Source organism: Triticum aestivum, chromosome 7A, assembly GCF_018294505.1.
Source record: "Triticum aestivum cultivar Chinese Spring chromosome 7A, IWGSC CS RefSeq v2.1, whole genome shotgun sequence".
Classification (NCBI taxonomy): Eukaryota; Viridiplantae; Streptophyta; class Magnoliopsida; order Poales; family Poaceae; genus Triticum; species Triticum aestivum.
In genome coordinates, this window is record NC_057812.1 from 491,701,101 (window position 1) to 491,728,022 (window position 26,922).

At 45.4% G+C, this 26,922-nt stretch overlaps 1 protein-coding gene and 1 pseudogene across 1 annotated transcript; both read left to right on the forward strand.

Moving 5' to 3' along the window:
• The first annotated feature begins 4,960 nt into the window (after nucleotides 1–4,960).
• LOC123153421 (uncharacterized) lies at nucleotides 4,961–6,542 on the forward strand (annotated as a pseudogene).
• A 923-nt stretch (nucleotides 6,543–7,465) lies between these two features.
• On the forward strand, nucleotides 7,466–9,689 carry LOC123147740 (flavone O-methyltransferase 1-like). The gene is made up of 2 exons (XM_044567041.1): nucleotides 7,466–7,971; nucleotides 8,750–9,689. Exons 1-2 carry the CDS (start codon nucleotides 7,562–7,564, stop codon nucleotides 9,420–9,422), a joined length of 1,083 nt encoding a protein of 360 aa, XP_044422976.1. The 5' UTR covers nucleotides 7,466–7,561; the 3' UTR covers nucleotides 9,423–9,689.
• Nucleotides 9,690–26,922: the final 17,233 nt, after the last annotated feature.

Genomic DNA, 26,922 nt, shown 5'->3' on the forward strand with positions numbered 1-26,922 from the left:
CGCTGGCCGCGGGCTGGTTGGTGGGTAACGGTTGGATCTTTTCCACACACTATATAAGGGGTCCCCTTCTTCCCCGTTGACTCACCTCTTCCACCACTAAGCTTCATTATTGCTCCAAACTCCATTTTCGCCCGATCTCACTCCCTAGCCAACCGAACTGGTTGATTTGCTCGGGAGTGGTTGAGAAGGCCCCGATCTACACTTCCACCAAGAGATATTTGATTCCCCCACTAATCCCTTATGGATCTTGTTACTCTTGGGTGTTTGAGCATCCTAGACGGTTGAGGTCACCGTGAAGCCATAGTCCATTGTGGTGAAGCTTCGTGGTGTCGTTGGGAGCCTCCAATTGAGTTGTGGAGATTGCCCCAACCTCGTTTGTAAAGGTCCGGTCGCCGCCTTCAAGGGCACCAATAGTGGAATCACGGCATCTCGCATTGTGTGAGGGCGTGAGGAGATTATGGTGGTCCTAGTGGCTTCTTGGGGAGCATTGTGCCTCCACACCGCTCCAACGGAGACGTACTTCCTCTCAAAGGGAAGGAACTTCGGCAACACATCCTCGTCTCCACCGTCTCCACTCTTGGTTATCTCGTGCCTTTACTTGTGGAAGCTTATTTGTTTCATATATCTTGCTTGCTTGTGTTCCTATCCGTGTTGCATCATATAGGTTGCTCACCTAGTTGCATATCTAGACAACCTACTTTGATGCAAAGTTTAAATTGCTAAAGAAAAGCTAAAAATTGTTAGTTTCCTATTCACCCCCCCCCCCTCTAGTCAACCATATCGATCCTTTCAAAGGGTAGCGATGCACGTATTGAATTGTTGCTACTAAGGATAAAACGACGGGGTTTATTCATATTGATTGGGTTTACTTTGTCTACATCATGTCATCTTGCTTAAAGCGTTACTCTGTTTGTCATGAACTTAATACCATAGATGCATGCTGGATAGCGGTCGATTGGTGGATTAATAGTAGTAAGTGCAGGCAGGAGTCGGTCTACTTATTACAGACATGATGCCTATATGTGTGATCATCGCCATGAATAGCGTCATAACTATGCATTTTTCTATCAACTGCCCAACAGTAATTTGTTTACCCAATGTATGCTATCTGTTCAAGAGAGAAGCCTCTAGTGAAAACTATGGCCCCCAGGTCTACTTTTACATATTATAAAAACCAAAAATACCTTGCTGCAATTTATTTACTTTTATTTTGTTTTGCAATTTATTTATCTTTCTATCACTATCAGAATTAATCCTTGCAAGTAACGAGTTCAAGGGGATTGACAACCCTCTTGCCTTGCTTTGCAATTTTTTTGCTTTTGTGTGTGTAGGTACTGAAGACGAGAATTTGCGTGGTTCTGCTATTGGTTCGATAACCTTGGTTCTCACCGAGGGAAATACTTATCTCTATTGTACTGTGATACGTCTCCAATGTATCAATAATTTTTTATTGTTCCATGCTATTATATTATCAGTCTTGGATATTTTATATAGCTTTTTGTGCTATTTTATATCTTTTTGGGGACTAACCTATTAACCCAGTGCCTAGTGCCAGTTGCTGTTTTCTCCTTGTTTTTGGTTTTTCAGAAAATCAGTACCAAACGGAGTCCAAACGCTACGAAACTTTGTGACAATTTTTTTCTAGATAAGAGAGACCCTAGAAGCTTCGGGAGGAGAACATAAGGCAAAACGAGGAGACGACAAGGCAACAGGGCACACCCTGGGGGGTGGAGGGGGCGCCATGTTGCTTTGTGTGCCCCTCGTGGCTCCGTTTGACCTAATTTTTCTTCTATAAATTCTCAAATATTGGGGAACTACCTGAGAGCTACCCGAAACACTTTTTTCGTCGCGGCAAATTTCTGTTCTTCCGCGATCCTATCCGGAGAACTTTTCCGGTACTCTGCCGGAGGGGGAATCGATCATGGAGGGCTTCTACATCATCCTTGTTGTCATTCGATTGTGCGTGAGTAGTTCACAACAGACCTACGGGTCCATAACTAGTAGCAAGATGACTTCTTCTCTCTCTTTGATCTTCAACACAATGTTCTTTTCGATGTTTTTGGAGTTCTATCCAATGTAATCTTCTTTCGCGGTGTATTTGTTGGGATCCGATGAATTGTGGGTCTATGATATGAATATTTATGATAAGTAATGGAGTCTTTTTGAACTTTATTATGCATGATTTTTATAGCTTTGTATTTCTCTCCAATCTATATGTTTGGTTTGGCCAACTAGATTGATTTATCTTTAGTGGGAGAGGTGCTTTGTAATGGGTTTAATCTTGCGGTGCTTTATATCCTAGTGGCAGTAGGGGACAAGACACGTATTTGTGTTGTTGCTATTAAGGGTAAAACGACGGGGTATATTCATATTGATTGGGTTTACTTTGTATACATCATGTTATATTGCTTAAGGCGTTACTCTGTTTTTCATGAACTTAATACCATAGATGCATGCTGGATAGCAGTCAATTGGTGGAATAATAGTAGTAGTTGCAAGCACGAGTCGGTCTACTTGTCTCAGACGTGATGCATATATACATGATTATTGTCTTGAATACCGTCATAACTATGCGCTTTCTATCAATTGCCCAATAGCAATTTGTTTACCCACCGTATGCTATGTGCTCGAGAGAGAAGCCTCTAGTGAAAACTATGGCCCCGTATCTACTTTATCATATATAAAATCTAAAAATACCTTGTTGCAATTTAATTTCCTTTATTTTATTTTGCAATTTACTTTTCTATCTATCACTATCAGAATTAATCCTTGCAAGTAACGCGTTCAAGGGGATTGACAACCCTCTTACCCGTGCTGGGTGCAAGTATTTGCTTTTGTGTGTGTGGGTGTTGTTCACGAGGCTTTGTGTGATTCTCCTACTGGATTGATACCTTGGTTCTCACTGAGAGAAATACTTATCTCTACTATGATGCATCTCCTATCCTCTTCACGGAAAATTACAATGTAGCTCACAAGTAGCATACTGCATCTACCTCCTCTTCGGGGAAAATCCCAACACAGTTTACAAGTACCACGCCCTACTCTGGCGCAGTCATCCACAACTGTGAATGGAAGCCCCTCAACCATTGATGGTACACCATCCAAGAGGTCGTGTCCAAGTATTGCGGGCACTTGAAGCATCTCATCGCACGGTGGCCTAGCGGTGCAAAAATCACAGAGCAAGTAAGTTGATCACTAGCCAGATATACTTTAATCTTCTTGATCACTAGCTGGATATGCTTTAATTTTCTTGATCACTAGCCGGACATGTATTGTTTTGTTGCTCGCTAAACAGATATGCATTGTTGACATTGTTTCACTTTGTAGCCTACTCGTGCTTGTGTGGTATACAAGAAGTTGGAGAAGAAGTCCTTCACTGTCATGCATTGTTGGTTGAAGTTGAACGGGCAACCGAAGTGGAACCTTTTCATTGTCAAGACCGCCGCCCAAGCCAACGAGAAAGAACCAGTGACCCTACCGACCCAACCAAGAACCGCCGAAGTAGGTTAGAACAAATTTACGGGGGAAGAGGTGGGAGGAGGAGAGGGCGAAGCGAGAAGGTGCAGTGGCCAAGCTGACCGAGAGGTTTGAGGACATCTTGGCGAAGAAGGAGGAGGCATGCGTGAGGTGCTCGAACATCAAGGAGACGAACAAGGCGGAGAGGCTCAAACTGTTGATGGAGGCGATAGACAAGAAGCTCAAGCTCGAAGAGAGGAGGACCATGATCGAAGAGAGGATGAACGCGCTCGAGGAAAAGAGGGTGAAGATCGCCGCCAATGCGGAGGATGCCAAGATGTTGACCTTGAATGTCGACTCTTTGGATGTCGACGCAAGAATGATCGTGTTATCCATCAGCTACCATATGTTACATCGGCAGAAAGATGAGTTGGCAACGACGGACTATGAGGACGCGGTGGAGGTGGACGCGGATGCGGAGGCTGCCTACGTGCCAGCGCGACACCTCCTTGATCGGGGAGCAGCTGGCTGGGATTGTCGGTCTGGCAGGGATGAAATGCACGGACTGCTGGACTGATGTTCTTTTGGATTCAGGCATGTAAAAACTAAGCATATTTGCCTCTTTTTGGTTGTGACCGGGCATGCAATCCGACGCTGGTGTGATTCGGCGCGCCGTGTGGATCAAAGTACATTTGAATTTGAATCTACTGGCGGATATATACAGGATATGGTTGGATGGTGGCCTCCCGCATTTTTATCCGCGGCCTGCTAATGCATTCTTCAAGATTGCCTTTGACCACGGGTTTACACGAAGCATACCGTCAAATTCACCCCGTTGAAGTCGCTCTTATAAGAATATAATTTCCATATCATACCTTCCATGTATTTGTAATCTTACCAATGATCAAAGGTAACCTTGAAAAATAATTAGAGCAATTCTAATGGAGCGACCTATTTCTTCCGCCCATATTTGTTTGGGTCTGTATGGACAAAAAAGACGGCCCAACGCTGAGACCCATCTTATTTTGCGTTCGCTCTATGTTCGTGCGGACCTATTTCCGTCTCAAATTTAAGTCACATTTGGGTCCGAGGCGGACACAAAGCAGACGCTTTCTGTCTCCTCATCCGCCTACGTCCGCTGCACGCCTCTTCTGGCCCACCTGCCATCCACCTACCTTTTATTTTATTTTTTCTCTCTTCGCTGTACAGCTCGCCTCTACCACCCTCGTAGCAGTCGCGCCATCACCAATCCCTTGCTCCGGCGAGACTCCACAGGCGTCGCCACCACTCAAGCTCGTGGCTGCGCTGGCTAGGCCGCAGACGCCGCCGCCCAAGGAGCTGGAGCTGCTACTATGCCGCCCGCACTCGCATCGTTCGCCTAGGCCGCAGACGCAGACGCGAAGACGTACTAGACGGCGGCCGCGTCGCACATGCTAGCTAGCTGGTTGTGGCTGCTGCATGTCCCGCATGCTAGCTAGCTAGTTGTGGCACCGCGCGAGCTACCATGGCCTCACGGTGCCCAGCCGCCTCGTGGCGCTCGCGTGCCCGGCCCGACCTCGTCCCCTGCACCGCTGCTGGTCACCACCCCCACCATCGCCGCGCCCACCCCGCCGCTCCTGGTCGCGTGCTCGGCAGCGCTTGCGCCAGGCCAGGCCCCGCCACGCCCGGCAACGCCAGGCCTCGTCGCGCCCGACCCCGACCGCGCCCGGCCACACCCAACAGTGCCCGGCCTGGCCTCGCCCCGCCGCGCCCTCGCGCTCGTCGCGCCATGCTCGTGGCGCTCGCCATGTCGCCCTCGCCATGGGGTTCGAGCTCGCCCGTCGGCCTCCCTGCGCGGCGCGAGCTCTCCTGCCCTGCCTGCTACGTGTTTGAAGAAATGTTAGAACGGACATGTCGAAAATGGGTCTGGCCACCGCTGGGCGCACTCGCAGACCCAAATGAAAAAGCGAATATGAACGCGTGGATGGGCGATCCAAACAGATAAAATACGAGGTAATAGCACCGGGAGTCCCACAACTTGTCCTAGATGTGACGATTTGGTCCCAAACTTGCAAAAGCCAACTATTGAGTCCCACAACTTGCACCCAATGTGCAAATTTAGTCCTAGCCAATCAGACGACGACAAGTGGAGCCTAGTCAGCAGAGCCGGTCAGCGCAGCACATTTTGCAATTATCCCCTGGCCTTAGCAGTAATCAACCCGCTCCAACCCGGGTGCGTGGCTCATCCTCCGGCCCGCCGGCGACGGCGCGTGGGAGCCATGGGGCCGCCTCGAGTGCTGGCGCGAGCGCGGCGGGGCGGGGCGGGGTCGTCCGACAGCCTCGGCTACCGCTTCGACCTCCTCGTCCCCGGCGTGGACCACGCCGTCCCCATCGCGGACTCCACCATCGCCGCGTCCAAGGGCGGCAAGTTCGCGCTCGACCTGACAGCCGCGCAGCCCCTGAGCCGGGGGAGCACCCCGGGCTGCAGCCCGCGAGGCAGCGACGACTTCAGCCAGTGGCCTCTGGGGAACTACCGCGGGTTCATGATGTCGGCGGTGGTGGAGGGCGAGGGGCGGTGCAGCAAGCCCACGGTGGAGGTCGGGGTGGCGCACGTCGGGTGTGCGGAAGACGCGGCGGCGTTCGTGGCGCTGGCGGCGGCAGTGGACCTGAGCATGGACGCGTGCAGGCTCTTCTCGCACAAGCTCAGGAAGGAGCTCTCGCACCTGCGGTCGGACGTCCTCCGGCGACCGCCGGCGGCCGGCAAACATCTCATTCCGACGAGCAAACTGTACAAAGTAGAGCCGATAATCTAGAAGACAATTTAGCTGGTTCTTTAGTTGGTTGCAGCCGTAGTAGTTGGATTTTGGCGATGGGTTAGTAGAGTACTTGGTTAAGGCAACCCTACAAGCAAGGCCCCTTATTTTTTTGAAGGGAAATAACTTTTGGGGAGGAACGGGGAGCGCACGGCACAGCGGGACAGGGAGCATGGCAATGGCAGGTGTGGTGGAGGAGCACGGCCGGTCTCCCTGCCAGTCCGGCACGCCCACCAGTCACCCACCGGCCGTGCAGCGAGGCAACGCACCGCGCCAGTGGGGTGGGGTGTGCGATGGGAGTGTGGGGCTGGCTGTCATGCTCAGCCTGTCGTCCCGTGAGACGCCGCCGGTCACGGTGGCCTCCATCGCCGGCGACGAAGGGAGGCACCACCTTGGGGCGACGACCACGGCGTCGCAGGGGCAGGTGGTGATGAACTCCAAATACCTTAGGGCGGCGCAGGAGCTGCTCGACGAGGTGGTAAGTGTGAGCAAGGACGTGGACGCCAAGGCGAAGAGCGCTGCGTCGGTCAAGAAGAAGGAGGATTCGCAAGGCCTTTCCGGCGGCGGTGGCGGGGAGGAAGACGTCAGCGGGGCCAAGGGCGGCGCGCCAGCGCCCGAGTTCTCGCGGAAGTTCCGCTGCCTCCGCGACGCCATCGCCTCGCAGGTGCACGCCGCCAGCCGTGCCCTGGGCGAGGACTGCGACGCCGAGGGGCTCGTCGGAGGGCTTGGAAGGTAACGCAAGGGAGAAATGAGAAGTGCGGTGTTGTACGAGTTGATTACTGCTAAGGCCAGGGTGGTAATTGCAAAATGTGCTGCGCTGACCGGCTCTGCTGACTAGGCTCCACTTGTCGTCGTCTGATTGGCTAGGACTAAATTTGCACATTGGGTGCAAGTTGTGGGACTCAATAGTTGGCTTTTGCAAGTTTGGGACCAAATCGTCACATCTACGACAAGTTGTGGGACTCCCGGTGCTATTACCTCATAAAATACGAACAAAATCGATGTCCGTTTAGGTCGCCCCGTTGAAGTTGTTCTTAGACCCTATGTATTTGGATGGAGTGAGTGTAACTTTCGGATGTGCCATATTTCTCCCTTCCTTTCCCTGAAGACAAAGAAGAAAAAGAAAACCATTTGGTGTGGTGCGGTGGTTGGTGAAGCCAGAAAGCCAATTGGTGTTGTGGTTGGTAAAGGCGAAAAGCCCATATAACCCTTTTCCCATCCTCCCTCCAAAGCATTCCTCATCGCTCAGTCGCTGCCTCGCACCAAAACACAACTACCACCAGCGGCAGCAGTTCGACTCCGGAGAGGCAGAGATGGGCTCCACCGCAACCGACATGGCCGCCTCCGCCGACGAGGAGGCGTGCATGTACGCTCTCCAGCTCGTCTCGTCGTCGATCCTCCCGATGACGCTCAAGAACGCCATCGAGCTGGGCCTCCTGGAGACCCTGGTGGCCGCCGGCGGCAAGCTGCTGACCCCCGCCGAGGTGGCCGCCAAGCTCCCGTCCACGGCGAACCCCGCCGCGGCGGACATGGTGGACCGCATGCTCCGGCTGCTGGCCTCGTACAACGTGGTGTCGTGCACGATGGAGGAGGGCAAGGATGGGCGCCTGTCCCGGCGGTACGGCGCCGCGCCCGTGTGCAAGTTCCTCACCCCCAACGAGGACGGCGTCTCCATGGCGGCGCTCGCGCTCATGAACCAGGACAAGGTCCTCATGGAGAGCTGGTGAGCTAGATCGATCACTCCAGCATCCCCTGTTTCTTCCATGCTTTGCCCATTTGCTGCGGCCGGCTATCATGCGGGGGTGCCCACCCCGGCAGCCGGCAGCATAACTCTCTCTTTAACATCTCTCTCAATAAACAAATTGAGCTCCAGCAGCAGGTAGTGTAATAAATAGTACTCCCTCCATTTTTATTTAGTTCGCATATTAACTTTGGTCAAAATCAACCTTTGTAAACTTTGACTAAGTTTATAAACAAAAATATTAACATATACAATAAAAGATCAATACCACTAGATTCATTATTGAATGTATTTTCACATCATATAAATTTATTATGGTAAATATTTATATATTTCTTTATAACTTGGTCAAACTTTGCAAAATTTGATTTCGATCAAACCTAATATGCAGACTAAATAAAAACAGAGGAAGTACTAGTAGTAGCACTAAAGTTAGCACGAGCTAGAGAACCCCGAAGAAGAGTTCATCTAGAAACCGAGAGATTACGTATCAAATACGGCAATCAGCTTCGGAAGCAGCCAAGCAGAACCGAACCGCATCGTGGCGACTTTTCTTGCCTGAGATTCCTTGTAGAGTAGTAATAGTCAACCACCAAAGGACGAATTTTAGGTTCACAGCTCATTAACTAGAGGACTTTTCATGTTAAAAACAAAAGTAGAGGACTTTTAAGCCGGTGATATAGCAACTCTTTTGTCTCTGTTTCAAAAGATGTGGAAATGAGTTGTTGGAATAAAATGTGTGTGTGAATACTATTCTCAGGTACTACCTGAAGGACGCGGTCCTTGACGGCGGCATCCCGTTCAACAAGGCGTACGGGATGTCGGCGTTCGAGTACCACGGCACGGACCCGCGCTTCAACCGCGTCTTCAACGAGGGGATGAAGAACCACTCCATCATCATCACCAAGAAGCTGCTCGAGGTCTACAAGGGCTTCGAGGGCCTCGGCACCATCGTCGACGTGGGCGGCGGCGTGGGCGCCACCGTGGGCGCCATCGTCGCCGCGTACCCGGCCATCAAGGGCATCAACTTCGACCTCCCCCACGTCATCTCCGAGGCGCCGCCGTTCCCGGGCGTCACCCACGTCGGCGGCGACATGTTCCAGAAGGTGCCCTCGGGGGACGCCATCCTCATGAAGTGGATCCTCCACGACTGGAGCGACGAGCACTGCGCGACGCTGCTCAAGAACTGCTACGACGCGCTGCCGGCGCACGGCAAGGTGGTGCTCGTGGAGTGCATCCTGCCGGTGAACCCGGAGGCCACGCCCAAGGCGCAGGGGGTGTTCCACGTCGACATGATCATGCTCGCGCACAACCCCGGCGGCAGGGAGAGGTACGAGAGGGAGTTCGAGGCCCTGGCCAAGGGCGCCGGCTTCGCCGCCATCAAGACCACTTACATCTACGCCAACGCATTCGCCATCGAGTTCACCAAGTAGATCCATGCATGCCAACCGTCCACCGCTCGCTTTGAGATCGTCGTCTTCTTGCTCGCCGGCGCTGCTGCATCAACCTGCTGCATATGTACTTCGGCTTGGTGTTTGTTCTGTTTTCCTAATTTTGTTGTCATGCTAGCTCTGAATCTTTCTGAATTCTACTGGTTGTGTCGTCGATCTATTCGAAATGTACTCCTGTATTAATAGTGCTGCTCTTAAAGGTTGCATGCGATGCAATAACATGATTTCGCTGCTTTGTTTTTGTGATTATACGATTGAAGTGAAGTGTTATTGATCTTCGTCTGAAAACAAGTGTCCGTGCATGACTCGCGAATGTTTTATTGTTCAGATAGATCCTCTGAATCTGATGTTATATTAACACTCGACACTGGTAAGTGGAGGCACCCAGCTTTGAAGACGCAATCATTGCAGAGAAGGAAATGAAATAACTTCAATCCAACGGCATGAAACGGCCGAGTTACGGTTCTGGATTTCGTTGTCAGCAACACATGATTTTCCAAAAGATAATTATGATCGAGGAGGAAGTGGATCATGGCACCATTGCGTAGAACTTACGTCTAGCCAGCGTTGGTGCTATCGTTACCCGTCAAGTCAGGTATCGTTCAGGTAGGGTCAGCCCAACGAAACATATGACGCATAAAGCCAATACACCCAACAACTCGCCGCAGAATAACAGAACTAGAACGGCTCCCTCTAGAAGAATAGGGAAATTATTTTCAGCAACGCAACGGCTTTTATTTTTTCACTTTAGGGTCAGTTGATTTTCGGGTGTTGATTCTGGCTCTGGGATTCGTGCGGTTTTTTTCTGTGCTGTTCTGTGATCTGGTTTGGGCTGATGTTTTTTGACTGACCTGGGCTGAAGCCCATTACCTGTGTAGTTTCTGGGCTGTCGATTCACTACTGGGCTGAAGCCGATGACCTGTACCGCCCAGCACATCCCTTTTCCCTTTGTTTTCCTTTTTGTTTTTCCTGTTGTTATGTGTTTCTTATTTTGTTTTTTGTTTTTTGTGTTTCTTCATTAGTTGGTTTTTATTTTTCTTTTGTAGGAATTTTTGGGATGTTGGGTGAGTGCATATGCATAAAAAAATACTATGAAATGTGTCTGAAAATTACACTATTACTCCCTCCGTTCCTAAATATAAGTCTTTCTAGAGATTTCAACAGTGACTACATATGGAGCAAAATGAGTGAATCTACACTCTAAACTATGTCTACATACATCCGTATGTTGTAGTCCATTTGATGTCTAAAAAAAGACTTATATTTAGGAACGGATGGAGTACATGATTGTTGTTTGTATACTACAAAAGTGCAATTTTGTAAAAGTTTTTTTTTCATTTTTTAATTATGTTTCTGTTTAAAAAGTAATTATTTTGGTTGTATTTATTTTTAATTGATAATTCACTATTCCTTATAAACTTTATTATTTTGGTTTTGATTTATTTACTATATTATTTCCTTTCTCCTTTAAGGGTAATACCAATGCCACTAATTAATTCCTTCGTAGGAAATGTTTTTGTGAAGAATCCATTATTATTATAATTGCATATTTTAAAAAGTGTAATTTTTGTGTATATTGTGTGCAAATTTTGTCATTGTTTGTTTCAGTTTTTTCTTATTAAAGGTTAATATCAATGCCACCAATTCATTCTTTATTAGATAACCTTATTGTCTTGATTTATGTTAGTTTTTATTGTAGCAGTGTCACTAATTCATTATTCCTTGTAACACTTAATTATTTCTATTTTTTTAACTATTTTATTTTCTTTCCTCTTTAAGAGTAATATCGGTGCGGCTAATTCATTCCTTCTTAGGACATAATTTTTTGTGCACATTCCACTATCATATGTTTATTCTTGCATATTATGAAAAAACGCAATTTTTGTGTCGACTGTGTGCAAATTTTGTCATTGTTAAATATTTTTTTTATATAATTTCATTTTTCATAAAAGCATAATACCAATGCCACTAATATATTATTCATTAGAAAACTTTATTTTTTTGATTTTTTTAGTTTTATTTCATTTTCTTTCTTCTTAAAGGGTATTACCAATGCCACTAATATAATCTTCCTTAAAGAACTTCATTGTTTTGACTTTGTTTAATTTTTATTTTTATTTTCTTAAATGGTAATGCCAATGCCACTAATTCATTTTTTCTTAGAAAACTTCATTATTTTATTTATTTTGTATTTCATTTTCGTTCTTCTTAAGGGGTAATACCAATGGCACTAATTCATTCTTCCTAAAAAATAATTATTTTTATTTCATTTTCTTTCTTCTTAAAGGGTAATACCAATGCCGTTGATTCATTTTCTTTCTTCTTAAAGGCTAATACCAATGCCACTAGTTCATTCTCCTTAGAAAATTTCATTCTTTTGATTTATTTTTTATTAATTTTCTTTCTTCTTAAAGGGTAATTGCAATGCACTAGTTCATTCATCCTTAGAAAAAATCTTTATTTTTTATTTTTTTAGTTTTATTTGCTTTATTTCTTCTTAAAAGGTAATGCCAGTGCCACTAAATTCTTCTTTGTTAAAAATCATTATTTCAATTTTAGTTTAGTTTTTATATCTTTTATTTCTTCTTTAAAGGTAAGACTAACGCCACCAATCCATTCCTTCTTAGGAAACATCTATTTGCCAAAAATCCACTATTATATGCTTATACCAGCATATTACAAAATAGTGCAATTTTTCTAAATTTGTGCATTTTTTCCATTCTTTGTTTTAGATTTTTTATTGACTTTCTTCTTAAAGGATAATACCAATGCCACTAATTCATTCTTCCCTAAAATACTTCATTTTTTGGGGGTTTGTTTTAGCTTGTTAGTATTATAGGGGAAAGAAGAAGAAGAAGAAGAAGAAGAAGAAGAAGAAGAAGGATGGGCATTTGGATCTTGTTAGTATTATCATAGGGGAAAGAAGAAGAAGAAGAAGAAGAAGAAGAAGAAGAAGAAGAAGAAGAAGAAGAAGAAGAAGAAGAAGAAGAAGAAGGATGGGCATTTGGATCTTGTTAGTAATATTATAGGGAAAGAAGAAGAAGAAGAAGAAGAAGAAGAAGAAGAAGAAGGATGGGCATTTGGATCTTGTTAGTATTATTATAGAGGAAAGAAGAAGAAGAAGAAGAAGAAGAAGAAGGATGGGCATTTGGATCTTGTTAGTATTATTATAGAGGAAAGAAGAAGAAGAAGAAGAAGAAGAAGAAGGATGGGCATTTGGATCTTGACCGGGCGGCGGAGAGTGATGGAGACAATTTGACTGAACGCCCAAAAAAATAGGCGCCTATCAATTAATACCCCCCATAGCATGGGTATATACTCACTCGATTTTTCCGCAATGTGTGTGTGATTCATATGCACAAGTACTACCTAATATGTGTGTAAATTATATTGGAGTGTGAAAATTGAACTATTATATGCTTATTCTTTGTGTGTTACAAAAGGTGCAATTTAAGTGCAAGGTTGTGTGTAATTTTTTTAAAGTCTCCATTTTCATTTTCTACCTTATTAAATGGAATGAATGCCACGTATTCATTCTTCCTTCAAAAAGCTTATTTTGATTTATTTTCTTAGTTTTTTTTTCATTTTCTTTCTTCTTTAAGGTTACTACCAACGCCACTAATCCATTGTTCGTAGAAAACTATTCTTTGCAAAAAATATATATTTTATGCGTACTTTTGCATATTAAAAAATTGCAATTTATGTGTAAATTATATGTAAATTTTTATTTGTTGTATTTTTATGTGTTCTCTCTTCTTGAAGGGTAATACCTATGCCACTAATTCATTATTTCTTGAGAACTTTATCTTTTTCTTTGTTTTTATTTTTGTTCATTTATTCTGTAAAGTGACTTCACCACAAGTTATGGGCATTTACTATTTGGGAGTTATGGACATTTTGTTATTGTATAGGCTAGCAGGTTATATGTAGTAGGGCACTTTGTTAGATAATAATGTATGTAGTACCTCTGTTGAATTTGTTTTGTACTCCCTCCGTCCGAAAATACTTGTCATCAAAATAGATAAAAAGGGATGTATCTAGAACTAATATACGTCTAGATACATCCCTTTTTATTCATTTTGGTGACAAGTATTTCTGGACGAAGGGAGTATGCAGCACATCTTAGTAAATCTGAAGGCCTGGCCATCTTTTTTTTTTTTGAGACATTGAAGGCCTGACCATCTAAAAGCCTTAGAGCATTGAATATTTGGGACGCAGCATGTGCATGCAGCAAGCAGGCCTTGCTCACCACATTATTTTTAGGAGGAAAGTATCGTTTTCCCCCTCAAATCCTGTCTGATGGACCGATTTCCCCCCAAAGTCTAAAACCGGATCAATCAGCCCCTAAACTCTCCAAAACCGGATCAATTCTCCCCCATGGTGGTTTTGCACCAGATTTAGGTGGTTTTGACTAGTCTCCTTGCTATGTGGGCTTGGCCCAGTTCTGTTCCCCTTCACTGCCTCGTCGGCCACCGCAGCCCGACCAACCATCCCATATCTCTCCCCGCCGATGACAGCCGCCGGTGACACCTCCGCCGCCTGACGAGCTTGCCTCCTCCGAGGTAATCCACCTGCACCTCCCCCCTCCCCCTCTTTACGCTCGGGCGCGAGCTCGGTGAGTGGCCGCCGATCGAGACTGCCGACATATGAGCTCGGTTGGTCAGGTCCGATTTGGTTCCGATGTCTGAGAATTTTTTGGTCGAATTGGGCAGGGCACATGTCCGCTCTCCGTCTGTGCAAGGGAGCCGTCCAGTCGCTGCCGGGGCACCGGTGCTGGTCGGGGTGCTCGAGGTCGAGGAACCTTGTCGCCGCCGCTGCTGCCGCGTCCTCCTGCGCTCCAAGAGGGGCCGCCGCCGCCGCGTGCTGCCGGAACAAGCATCAGGGGAGCTTCCGCATGCGGATCGGCGCGATTCCTGGGACGCGACATGCGGATCGGCGAGGAGCAGAAATCCGAAGCGACGGCGAGGCGACCTGACTTGCCGCCCATGGAGGAGCCCCGCGGCGTCACGTGAGACTGCCTGTTGTCGGGGTTGGCATCGCAGGTAGGCCGCACGCCTCTGCACTGAGCTCACCATGGCCGGCACGGTCCTCACTCGCCATGGTCCGGACCGCGCCGCTCATTCATCTACGTGGACGCGTCCGCCCAGGACCACGGGGGGAAGTCGCCGTCAAGGACCGTCGGGGATGGGGAGTGAGGCAACGAGCTCCTCTCCCGTGGGACACGCGTCATGGAGTTGCTGCTGACTCTTGCCGGCAGGGCCCCGCGTGTGTCGTGCTCGTGGCCGGCACTTGCCTTCGTCGTACTCATGGCGCCCATGTTGCTATTGCTGTTGCTCGTGGGGAGGAACGAGGAGCATGGGGTGGTGGTAGGGAGGAGCAAGGGGCGGCACCAGAGAGCTACAAGTGCGGCGGCGAGGAGCAGCAAGGGCCGGCGCCAAAGAGCAGCAAGGGCGGCTGCGAGCAGCAAAGAGACTAGTCAAAACCACCTAAATCTGGTGCAAAACCACCATGGGGGAGAATTGATCCGGTTTTGGAGAGTTTAGGGGCTGATTGATCCGGTTTTAGACTTTGAGAGGAAATCGGTCCATCAGATAGGATTTGAGGGGGAAAACGATACTTTCCTCTTTTTTTTTAGTGTGTGGCATGCAAAGCACTTATAAGACGCTACACGCCCTAGGTAGCACATGGCCCAAGCGAGCACTGTTTGGACACTCCTCCTAAAAGACCTGCTACATAGATTCGTTGCTAATGGACTTGCCAAACAGTTGACGTAGTCCGTAAACGCTCCGATTTCAATTCTATCAAAATAGCCAGAATGACTGAAACAGGTTTGTGGTCAGTCGACCGAGCAAATACTGTTTTGAATCAACAGACCTCTAGCCGCTCCCATTCTTTTTAGGCAATTTTTTTTAGAGATAAGGCAAAACAACGGCTAGCATCTTATGTTTTTTTTAAACAACCGGCTGCTGTGAGACCCCAGCTCCTTAAGCGTCGGCTAGGAGAACCGGCGCTCATGCGGCCCGCCTTTCTGGGCCTGCCCAACAAAAGCGAAGCAGCTGGCTCGCTCGGTCGGAACCCTTCGTTCGATGAGCGTTAATCAGGTGTTTCTTTTTTGCGGGAAGTTGAGCCCTAACCAGTTGACATTCAAAAGTTCATAGATTTCGAAAAATAACCACAAATTAAAAATAAGTTTGCGAAGTTGAAAACTGTTCATGGATTTGAAAAAAAAACTTCACATTTTGAAATGAAAGGTTCACAATTTTAAAAAAAACTCGTGGGTTTTGAAAAAAGATCGTGGATTTGAAAAAAGTTCGTCGATTTTGGAAACAAATCATGAATTTGAAAAAAGTTCATGTATTTAAAAAAATATCCGCAAATTTGAAAAAAAAAAGTTCATCGATTAAAAAAACTTCATGAATTTGAATATAGTTCATGAATTTGGAAAAAGATCACTGTTTTAAAAAAACATGAATTTGAAAAAGTTCGCGTGTATAAATAAAAGAAAATAAAAAATGAACAAAACTAGTCCATGAAGTTCCATCTCACCGTACCAGATGACTTGAGGATGTGCATGGTATGTTCAATCTCACCCTAAATTGGTTGGCATGGTCTACTTTCCTGAACATATACTAAATATTGCTACACCTGGAGAAAAGGTGCCACATGCACCATACACGTCAAAGGTTTTTTTTCCTCTTCTTTCTATATTACGCAAATTAATGATGTATTGTTTTTTTGATTACTATCATATTTCCATGATATCATATTTGCCTTATCTGTTTAATTATATATTTTTGTCCTTCGATTTCAACTGATGTGCAGTTCTTTCAATTTGGGCCCATATTTGCATGTTACCATATTTTTTTAACAATCCTACCATTTTCTGCAACGCGTCCCTTGCTATGCAACGGAATCTGTAGTAGACAATTTTTCCCTTTACATATCAAGATGGCAGGGATATCATACTGAACACAAATCATGGATTTACAATCGTTGCTACTATAAGACTTGATGAACATGATGTGTTAGTGACTCCTATTTCGACAATGGCCTTTGGAAAGAATTTTCTAAATTTTATTTACTAAAAGCTAGCACTAAAATTGCACTGCATATAAAAGAGTCTGGTCATGACATATATGCTAACTTCCCCGAGGATATCATTCGTCCAGACTTTGTTCGAAGTAAGTGTTTTTTTCAAGTATCTGCATGTTGACTTATTCAGCAATATCAAATGAATTATGTAGTATTTAAGCAACCAATTGTTATTCCATTTTATTACTCTATTCCTGCCTACTAACTTCTAGTTATCAATACGCTTTTATATTGCCATGTTTTAACTAAATATTCCCTGCACTCCCACTTCTATCAGAAAGCGCCGCTGACAAGGAGACTTCGGAGATGGAGAACGGGGCTGCCAACAAGCGGAGGCGGGTCGAGAAAGAACCGCAAGCGACTCCAACAGACTTAGACTTCATCAGCAACCTCCCTGATGATATGTTGGCAGTCATCATCTCCCTCCTCCCAATCAAATATGGGGCGCGGACAACTGTCCTTTCCCGGCGGTGGCGCCCCCTATGGAACTCCACCCCGCTCGACTTCATCGACACCCACGAGCTCTGCCATGGCTATCGCAAAAGCTTGGATGCGTTCTCCAAGATCCTCGACAGTCACCCTGGCCCAACCAGAGGCCTTAGCATGAGAAAGTTCCATTCCAACGGTAAGGACCAAACCAAGCTTGACGACTGGTTCCGATCCCCCCTCCCCGCCCTAGATCAGTTCGGGGAGCTCACTTTTGATGATGGCCATATGCGCTCGCTGCCAACGTCCGCGCTCCGCCTCACGCCCACGCTGCGCGTCGCCAAGTTCAGGAACTGCCATCCCCCCTAATGACGCGCCCGCTCTTATTCTACCACGACTGAAGCACCTCGAGCTCGTCGTCGTCTGCCTCCCAAACGGTGACATGGAGCGCCTGCTTCGTGGTTGTACTGCACTCGAATACCTTTGTCTTCAGGCAATCAATGGGTTGAGTAGCTTCCACATCACCTCCATGACTCTCCAGACTATTTATGTGTGTTGCTGGTGCGGCAAGAAGACATCACAAGATGTGTACCACGGTATGGTCATTGAGGACACACCTTCACTTGAGAGATTACTTGTAGTTTATCAAGAAGGTCCAACAAGAATCAATGTCATTTTTGCGCTGAAATTGACAGTGGTGGCCTACTCGTTTGACAAATACTTCAAAATTGTTATTGGATCCACACCCGTTCAGGTACAACGACCGCCTTTTACCTCTCCTTCTAGAGATTAACATTATTTCTAATTTTGAAGATGTTTGTTTGTCTGCCATCCAGAAAATGATTCCGACAAGCTTGACCCTGAAACTGCGCAGAGTGAAGGTCTTGGCACTAGAATCTATCAGCTCCAACCTGGAGAAAGTTGTCAGTTTCCTGAGATGCTTTACGTACCTAGAGAAGCTATATATCAAGGTAATGTTCCTTTCCTGTTAAATGTTAACCATAAGAGAGTTCAATTTGTGACACATCTTTCCAAGTTTACAATGACAATGTACTATAATTTCTGAAGGATTTTTTGGAGGATTTCAGTACATACATGCCCCCCCCATATTGGTTGCTTGATGCTTATGGTTACAATCCATAAGCATTACTCCTTTGGATTCATCTGTACTAGTTTTCTTAGGGAACTTTGCATCCACTCCAACCTCTTGTGAAGAAGCCTACATTTTTTAGATTATAATCAAATGCTCATGTTAATCATGTCGGATCAAAGATGGTATGTTAGTGCATTTTACAAATCCTGCAAACCAAATAGGTCTGTAGTAGTGTTCAAAACTGCATGTAGGCACTAACACGTTTTCTTCTTTTGCAGATAAGATTAGGCCCGGTGGTGGATAATGTGATACAATATAACAATCACATCGAAAGCCTAGATTTGTATCTCTCAGAAATTACTTTGAACTCCTACCGAGGGACCTTACCGGAGATTATATTCGCCAGGTTCTTTGTTGTCAGAGCAAGGGTGCTGAAGGTAATGAGGTTTGCCCTACATTTATTTCGCAAAAATGAATGGTTTGTTGATTAGAGCCAGCGGCTGCGGTGGAATGGAATAGGCTCCGAAAATGCTGAATTTCTTTTTGGAACTTCAGATGACAGAGTAATCGGAAGTCATCGTGTCAACCCTATACATGACTTCTTAGTGGCTAACCCCTTTGCAAAAATTATAAGATTTCGAAACCAGACTTACAAGTGGTAATATAGTTTGAACCTATCTGATATCCATGTTCAGCGGATCAGCGCGAGCGTTTGCAGCTGATGAGCTGAATTTCATTTCTAATATCAGTTTGAACCTTGTAAGTTTTGAATTTGAGCCATATAACTTTGGAATTTGAACCTTGTAATATTTCGAGCTTTTGTGGTGCAATCATTGAAATGGCATCGTATGAGACTCGTATATTGGTAGCAAATAGCACTATTTTGACCTTAATATGCAATGGACTTAGATTTTATTAACCATTCTCGAATATGTTTACCTTGTCGATCTCATAGCACACGATCTGTATGGCTAACTCGACTGCGATCTTTGACATTATTGTACACAGTTGGTTTCTTCAACCGTGTGCCCTGTAGAGCGCAGAATTAATTATCGCACTCGAGTGTTCATCATCACCCTTCTGTGTAACTTTGACCTCATCACCCACGGCTAAACTTATGACCGAAATCATTCCATACACTTTGTTTTTACAAAGCTTTCTGACAATAAACGCGCACAATTTGTCCCTCTTATAGCCGACGCGTGGCCAAACTAGCCGGACGGGAAGCTTGCGCAGTAAACTACGCGGTAGCACGGGAACAGGCTCACCGGCGATACATTTGGCACCTCTTCGAGCCCACGCGTGGTCAAACGAAACGCGTGCGGTGCGGTGTTGTCAAGCGTGCACTGGAATCCTCCGCTATGAACGCGGTGACAAGACGTGACGATTACAGGCCGTTCGGCCCCCATTTACTACAGCGGCCATTTAACCCTTGTGTCTCTTCAACCTTTCGATCGCACCCCACCATTGCAAGAAGCACACCCACCACGACAAATTCTTAGAGGGTATCCTGCACGGCTCCAATGGCACTCCGAGCGGCTGCCGACGACGAGTAGCAGTTCACCATGCATGCCGTGGTGGACACCCACAGAAGGTTCACGGAGCTCTCGATGGTTTACACCAACAACCCGGTCTGGGTGGAGCACTCCATCCACATCATGGAGTTGTTGGTTGCTGAGGATAAGTACAAGGTGGTCGGGTTCGACCTCGAGTACACCCGCGCTCGTGTCGGGTCTCATCCCAAGGTCGTCGTTAGCCAGATGTGTGTGCACGATCACGTCCTCGTCTACCACTACTGCCTGGCCACAAGGCTTTGCGAGCGTTTTGCCAGGTTTGTCAACAACCCCCACTGAAGGAAATATGCCCTAGAGGCAATAATAAAGTTGTTATTTTATATTTCCTTATATCGTGATAAATGTTTATTATTCATGCTAGAATTGTATTAACCGGAAACTCGATACATGTGTGGATACATAGGCAAAACACTGTGTCCCTAGTAAGCCTCTACTAGACTAGCTCGTTAATCAAAGATGGTTAAGTTTCCTAACCATAGACATGTGTTGTCATTTGATAAACGGGATCACATCATTAGAAGAATGTGTTGGGGAACGTAGTAATTTCAAAAAAATTCCTACGCACATGCAAGATCATGGTGATGCATAGCAACGAGAGGGAGAGTGTTGTCCACGTGGAACCGTTAGCATAACGCGGTTGATGTAGTCGTACGTCTTCACGGCCCGACCGATCAAGCACCGAAACTACGACACCTCCGAGTTTTAGCACACGTTCAGCTCGATGACGATCCCCGGACTCCGATCCAACAGAATGTCGGGGAAGAGTTCCGTCAGCACGACGGCGTGGTGACGATCTTGATGTTCTACTGTCGCAGGGCTTCGCCTAAGCACCACTACAATATTATCGAGGACTATGGTGGAGGGGGGCACCGCACACGGCTAAGAGATCAATGATCAACTGTTGTGTCTGGGGTGCCCCTGTGCCCCTGTATATAAAGGAGCAAGGGGGAGGAGGTGTGTCCAGGCAAGGGGCGCACCAGGAGGAGTCCTACTCCTCCTGGGAGTAGGACTCCCCCCTTTCCATGTTGGACTAGGACTTGGGGGGAAGGAGAAAGAGGGAAAAGGAAAGGGGGGGGGCGCCGACCCCCCTCCTTGTCCAATTCGGACTGGGGGGGGGGGGGAAGGGGCGCGCGACTGCCCCTTGGCCTCCTCTCCACTTCCTCCACTAGGCCCATTAAGGCCCATTAGGTTATCGGGGGGTTCCGGTAACCTCCCGGTACTCCGGTAAAATGTCGATTTCACCCGGAACACTTCCGATGTCCAAACATAGGCTTCCAATATATCAATCTTCATGTCTCGACCATTTCGAGACTCCTCGTCATGTCCGTGATCATATCCGGGACTCCGAACAACCTTCGGTATATCAAAATATATAAACTCATAAGGAAACTGTCATCGTAACGTTAAGCGTGCGGACCCTATGGGTTTGAGAACAATGTAGACATGACCGAGACATGTCTCGGGTCAATAACCAATAGCGGAACCTGGATGCTCATATTGGCTCCTAGATTTTCTACGAAAATCTTTATCAGTCAGACCGCATAACAACATACGTTGTTCCCTTTGTCTTCGGTATGTTACTTGCCCGAGATTCGATCGTCGGTATCTCAATACCTAGTTCAATCTCGTTACCGGCAAGTCTCTTTACTCGTTCTGTAATACATTATCCCGCAACTAACTCATTAGTTGCAATGCTTGCAAGGCTTAAGTGATGTGCATTACCGAGAGGGCCCAGAGATACCTCTCCGACAGTCGGAGTGACAAATCCTAATCTCGAAATACGCCAACCCAACAAGTACCTTCGGAGACACCTATAGAGCACATTTATAATCACCCAGTTACGCTGTGATGTTTGGTAGCACACAAAGTGTTCCTCCGGAAAATGGGAGTTGCATAATCTCATAGTCACAGGAACATGTATAAGTTATGAAGAAAGCAATAGCAACAAACTAAACGATCAAGTGCTAAGCTTATGGAATGGGTCAAGTCAATCACATCATTCTCCTAATGATGTGATCCCGTTAATCAAATGACAACTCATGTCTATGGCTAGGAAACATAACCATCTTCGATCAATGAGCTAGTCAAGTAGAGGCATACTAGTGACACCCTGTTTGTCTATGTATTCACACATGTATTATGTTTCCGGTTAATACAATTCTAGCATGAATAATAAAAATGTATCATGATATAAGGAAATAAATAATAACTTTATTATTGCCTCTAGGGCATGTTTCCTTCAGTCTCCCACTTGCACTAGAGTCAATAATCTAGATTACACAGTAATGATTCTAACACCCATGGAGCCTTGGTGCTGATCATGTTTTGCTCGTGGAAGAGGCTTAGTTAGTGGGTCGGCAACATTCAGATCCGTATGTATCTTGCAAATTTCTATGTCTCCCACTTGGACTAAATCCCGAATGGAATTGAAGCATCTCTTGATGTGCTTGGTTCTCTTGTGAAATCTGGATTCCTTCGCCAAGGCAATTGCACCAGTATTGTCACAAAAGATTTTCATTGGACCCGATGCACTAGGTATGACACCTAGATCGGATATGAACTCCTTCATCCAGACTCCTTCATTTGCTGCTTCCGAAGCAGCTATGTACTCTGCTTCACATGTAGATCCCGCCACGACGCTTTGTTTAGAACTGCACCAACTGACAGCTCCACCGTTCAATATAAACACGTATCCGGTTTGCGATTTAGAATCGTCCGGATCAGTGTCAAAGCTTGCATCAACGTAACCATTTATGATGAGCTCTTTGTCACCTCCATATACGAGAAACATATCCTTAGTCCTTTTCAGGTACTTTAGGATGTTCTTGACCGCTGTCCAGTGATCCACTCCAGAATTACTTTGGTACCTCCCTGCTAGACTTATAGCAATGCACACATCATGTCTGGTACACAACATTGCATACATGATAGAGCCTATGGCTGAAGCATAGGGAACATCTTTCATTTTCTCTCTATCTTCTGCGGTGGTCGGACATTGAGTCTTACTCAACTTCACACCTTGTAACACAGGCAAGAACCCTTTCTTTGCCTGATCCATTTTGAACTTCTTCAAAACTTTGTCAAGGTATGTGTTTTCTGAAAGTCCAATTAAGCGTCTTGATCTATCTCTATAGATCTTAATGCCCAATATGTAAGCAGCTTCACCGAGGTCTTTCATTGAAAAACTCTTATTCAAATATCCCTTTATGCTATCCAGAAATTCTATATCATTTCCAATCAATAATATGTCATCCACATATAATATCATAAATGCTACAGAGCTCCCACTCACTTTCTTGTAAATACAGGCTTCTCCAAAAGTCTATACAAAACCAAATGCTTTGATCACACTATCAAAGCGTTTATTCCAACTCCGAGAGGCTTGCACCAGTCCATAAATGGATCGCTGGAGCTTGCACATTTGTTAGCTCCCTTTGGATCGACAAAACCTTCTGGCTGCATCATATACAACTCTTCTTCCAGAAATCCATTCAGAAATGCAGTTTTAACATCCATTTGCCAAATTTCATAATCATAAAATGCGGCAATTGCTAACATGATTCGGACAGACTTAAGCATCGCTACAGGTGAGAAGGTCTCATCGTAGTCAATCCCTTGAACTTGTCGAAAACCTTTTGCAACAAGTCGAGCTTTGTAGACAGTAACATTACCGTCAGCGTCAGTCTTCTTCTTGAAGATCCATTTATTCTCAATTGCTTGCCGATCAACGGGCAAGTCAACCAAAGTCCATACTTTGTTCTCATACATGGATCCCATCTCAGATTTCATGGCTTCTAGCCATTTTGCGGAATCTGGGCTCACCATCGCTTCTTCATAGTTCGTAGGTTCATCATGATCTAGTAGCATGACTTCCAGAACAGGATTACTGTACCACTCTGGTGCGGATCTTATTCTGGTTGATCTACGAGGTTCGGTAGTAACTTGATCTGAAGTTTCATGATCATTATCATTAGCTTCCTCACTAATTGGTGTAGGTGTCACAGAAACCGGTTTCTGTGATGTACTACTTTCCAACAAGGGAGCAGGTACAGTTACCTCATCAAGTTCTACTTTCCTCCCACTCACTTCTTTCGAGATAAACTCCTTCTCTAGAAAGGATCCATTATTAGCAACGAAAGTCTTGCCTTCGGATCTGTGATAGAAGGTGTACCCAACAGTTTCCTTTGAGTATCCTATGAAGACACATTTCTCCGATTTGGGTTCAAGCTTATCAGGTTGAAGCTTTTTCACATAAGCATCGCAGCCCCAAACTTTCAGAAACGACAACTTTGGTTTCTTGCCAAACCACAGTTCGTAAGGCGTCGTCTCAACGGATTTTGATGGTGCCCTATTTAACGTGAATGCAGCCGTCTCTAAAGCATAACCCCAAAATGATAGCGGTAAATCTGTAAGAGACATCATAGATCGCACCATATCTAGTAAAGTACGATTACGATGTTCGGACACACCATTACGCTGTGGTGTTCCGGGTGGCGTGAGTTGCGAAACTATTCCGCATTGTTTCAAATGTAGACCAAACTCGTAACTCAAATATTCTCCTCCACGATCAGATCGTAGAAACTTTATTTTCTTGTTATGATGATTTTCAACTTCACTATGAAATTCTTTGAACTTTTCAAATGTTTTAGACTTATGTTTCATTAAGTAGATATACCCACATCTGCTTAAATCATCTGTGAAGGTGAAAAAATAACGATATCCGCCACGAGCCTCAATATTCATCGGACCACATACATTTGTATGTATGATTTCCAGTAAATCCGTTGCTCTCTCCATAGTACCAGAGAACGACATTTTGGTCATCTTGCCCATGAGGCACGGTTCGCAAGTACCAAGTGATTCATAATCAAGTGATTCCAAAAGTCCATCAGTATGGAGTTTCTTCATGCGCTTTACACCGATATGACCTAAATGACAGTGCCACAAATAATTTGCACTATCATTATCAACTCTGCATCTTTTGGCTTCAACATTATGAATATGTGTATCACTACTATCGAGATTCATCAAAAATAGACCACTCTTCAAGGGTGCATGGCCATAAAAGATATTACTCATATAAATAGAACAACCATTATTCTCTGATTTAAATGAATAACTGTCTCGCATCAAACAAGATCCAGATATAATGTTCATGCTCAATGCTGGCACCAAATAACAATTATTTAGGTCTAAAACTAATCCCGAAGGTAGATGTAGAGGTAGCGTGCCGACCGCGATCACATCGACTTTGGAACCATTTCCCACGCGCATCGTCACCTCGTCCTTTGCCAGTGTTCGCTTAATCCATAGTCCCTGTTTCGAGTTGCAAATGTTAGCAACAGAACCAGTACCAAATACCCAGGTGCTACTGCGAGCTCTAGTAAGGTACACATCAATAACATGTACATCACATATACCTTTGTTCACCTTGCCATCCTTCTTATCCGCCAAATACTTGGGGCAGTTCTGCTTCCAGTTTCCAGTCTGCTTGCAGTAGAAGCACTCAGTTTCAGGCTTAGGTCCAGATTTGGGTTTCTTCTCCTGAGTAGTAACTTGCTTACTGTTCTTCTTGAAGTTCCCCTTCTTCTTCCCTTTGCCCTTTTTCTTGAAACTGGCGGTCTTGTTGACCATCAACACTTGATGCCCCTTCTTGATTTCTACCTCCGCAGCCTTTAGCATTGCGAAGAGCTCGGGAATTGTCTTATCCATCCCTTGCATGTTATAGTTCATCACGAAGCTCTTGTAGCTTGGTCGCAGTGATTGAAGAACTCTGTCAATGACACTATCAACAGGAAGATTAACTCCCAGTTGAGTCAAGTGATTATGATACCCAGACATTTTGAGTATATGTTCACTGACAGAACTATTCTCCTCCATCTTGCAGCTATAGAATTTATTGGAGACTTCATATCTCTCAATCCGAGCATTTGCTTGAAATATTAACTTCAACTCCTGGAACATCTCATATGCTCCATGACGTTCATAACGTTGTTGAAGTCCCGATTCTAAGCCGTAAAGCATGGCACACTGAACTATCGAGTAGTCATCAGCTTTGCTCTGCCAGACGTTCATAACATTTGGTGTTGCTCTAGCAGCAGGCCTGGCACCTAGCGGTGCTTCCAGGACGTAATTCTTCTGTGCAGCAATGAGGATAATCCTCAAGTTACGGACCCAGTCCGTGTAATTGCTACCATCATCTTTCAACTTTGCTTTCTCAAGGAACGCATTAAAATTCAACGAAACAACAACACGGGCCATCTATGTACAATCAAACATAGACAAGAAAGATACTATCAGGTACTAAGTTCATGATAAATTTAAGTTCAATTAATCATATTACTTAAGAACTCCCACTTAGAAAGACATCCCTCTAATCTTCTAAGTGATCACGTGATCCAAATCAACTAAACCATAACCGATCATCACGTGAAATGGAGTAGCTTTCAATGGTGAACATCAATATGTTGATCATATCTACTATATGATTCACGCTCGACCTTTCGGTCTTAGTGTTCCGAGGCCATATCTGCATATGCTAGGCTCGTCAAGTTTAACCTGAGTATTCTGCGTGTGCAAAACTTGCTTGCACCCGTTATAGATGGACGTAGAGCTTATCACACCCGATCATCACGTGGTGTCTGGGCATGACGAACTTTGGCAACGGTGCATACTCAGGGAGAACACTTTTATCTTGAAATTTAGTGAGAGGTCATGTTATAATGCTACCGTCAATCAAAGCAAGATAAGATGCATAAAAGATAAACATCACATGCAATCAATATAAGTGATATGATATGGCCATCATCATCTTGTGCTTGTGATCTCCATCTCCGAAGCACCATCATGATCACCATCGTCACCGACGCGACACCTTGATCACCATCATAGCATCGTTGTCGTCTCGCCAATCTTATGCTTCCACGACTATTGCTACCGCTTAGTGATAAAGTAAAGCATTATAGCACAATTGCATTGCATACAATAAAGCGACAACCATATGGCTCCTGCCAGTTGCCGATAACTCGGTTACAAAACATGATCATCTCATACAATAAAATTTAGCATCATGTCTTGACCATATCACATCACAACATGCCCTGCAAAAACAAGTTAGACGTCCTCTACTTTGTTGTTGCAAGTTTTACGTGGCTGCTACGGGCTTAAGCAAGAACCGTTCTTACCTACGCATCAAAACCACAACGATAGTTTGTCAAGTTGGTGCTGTTTTAACCTTCGCAAGGACCGGGCGTAGCCACACTTGGTTCAACTAAAGTTGGAGAAACTGACACCCGCC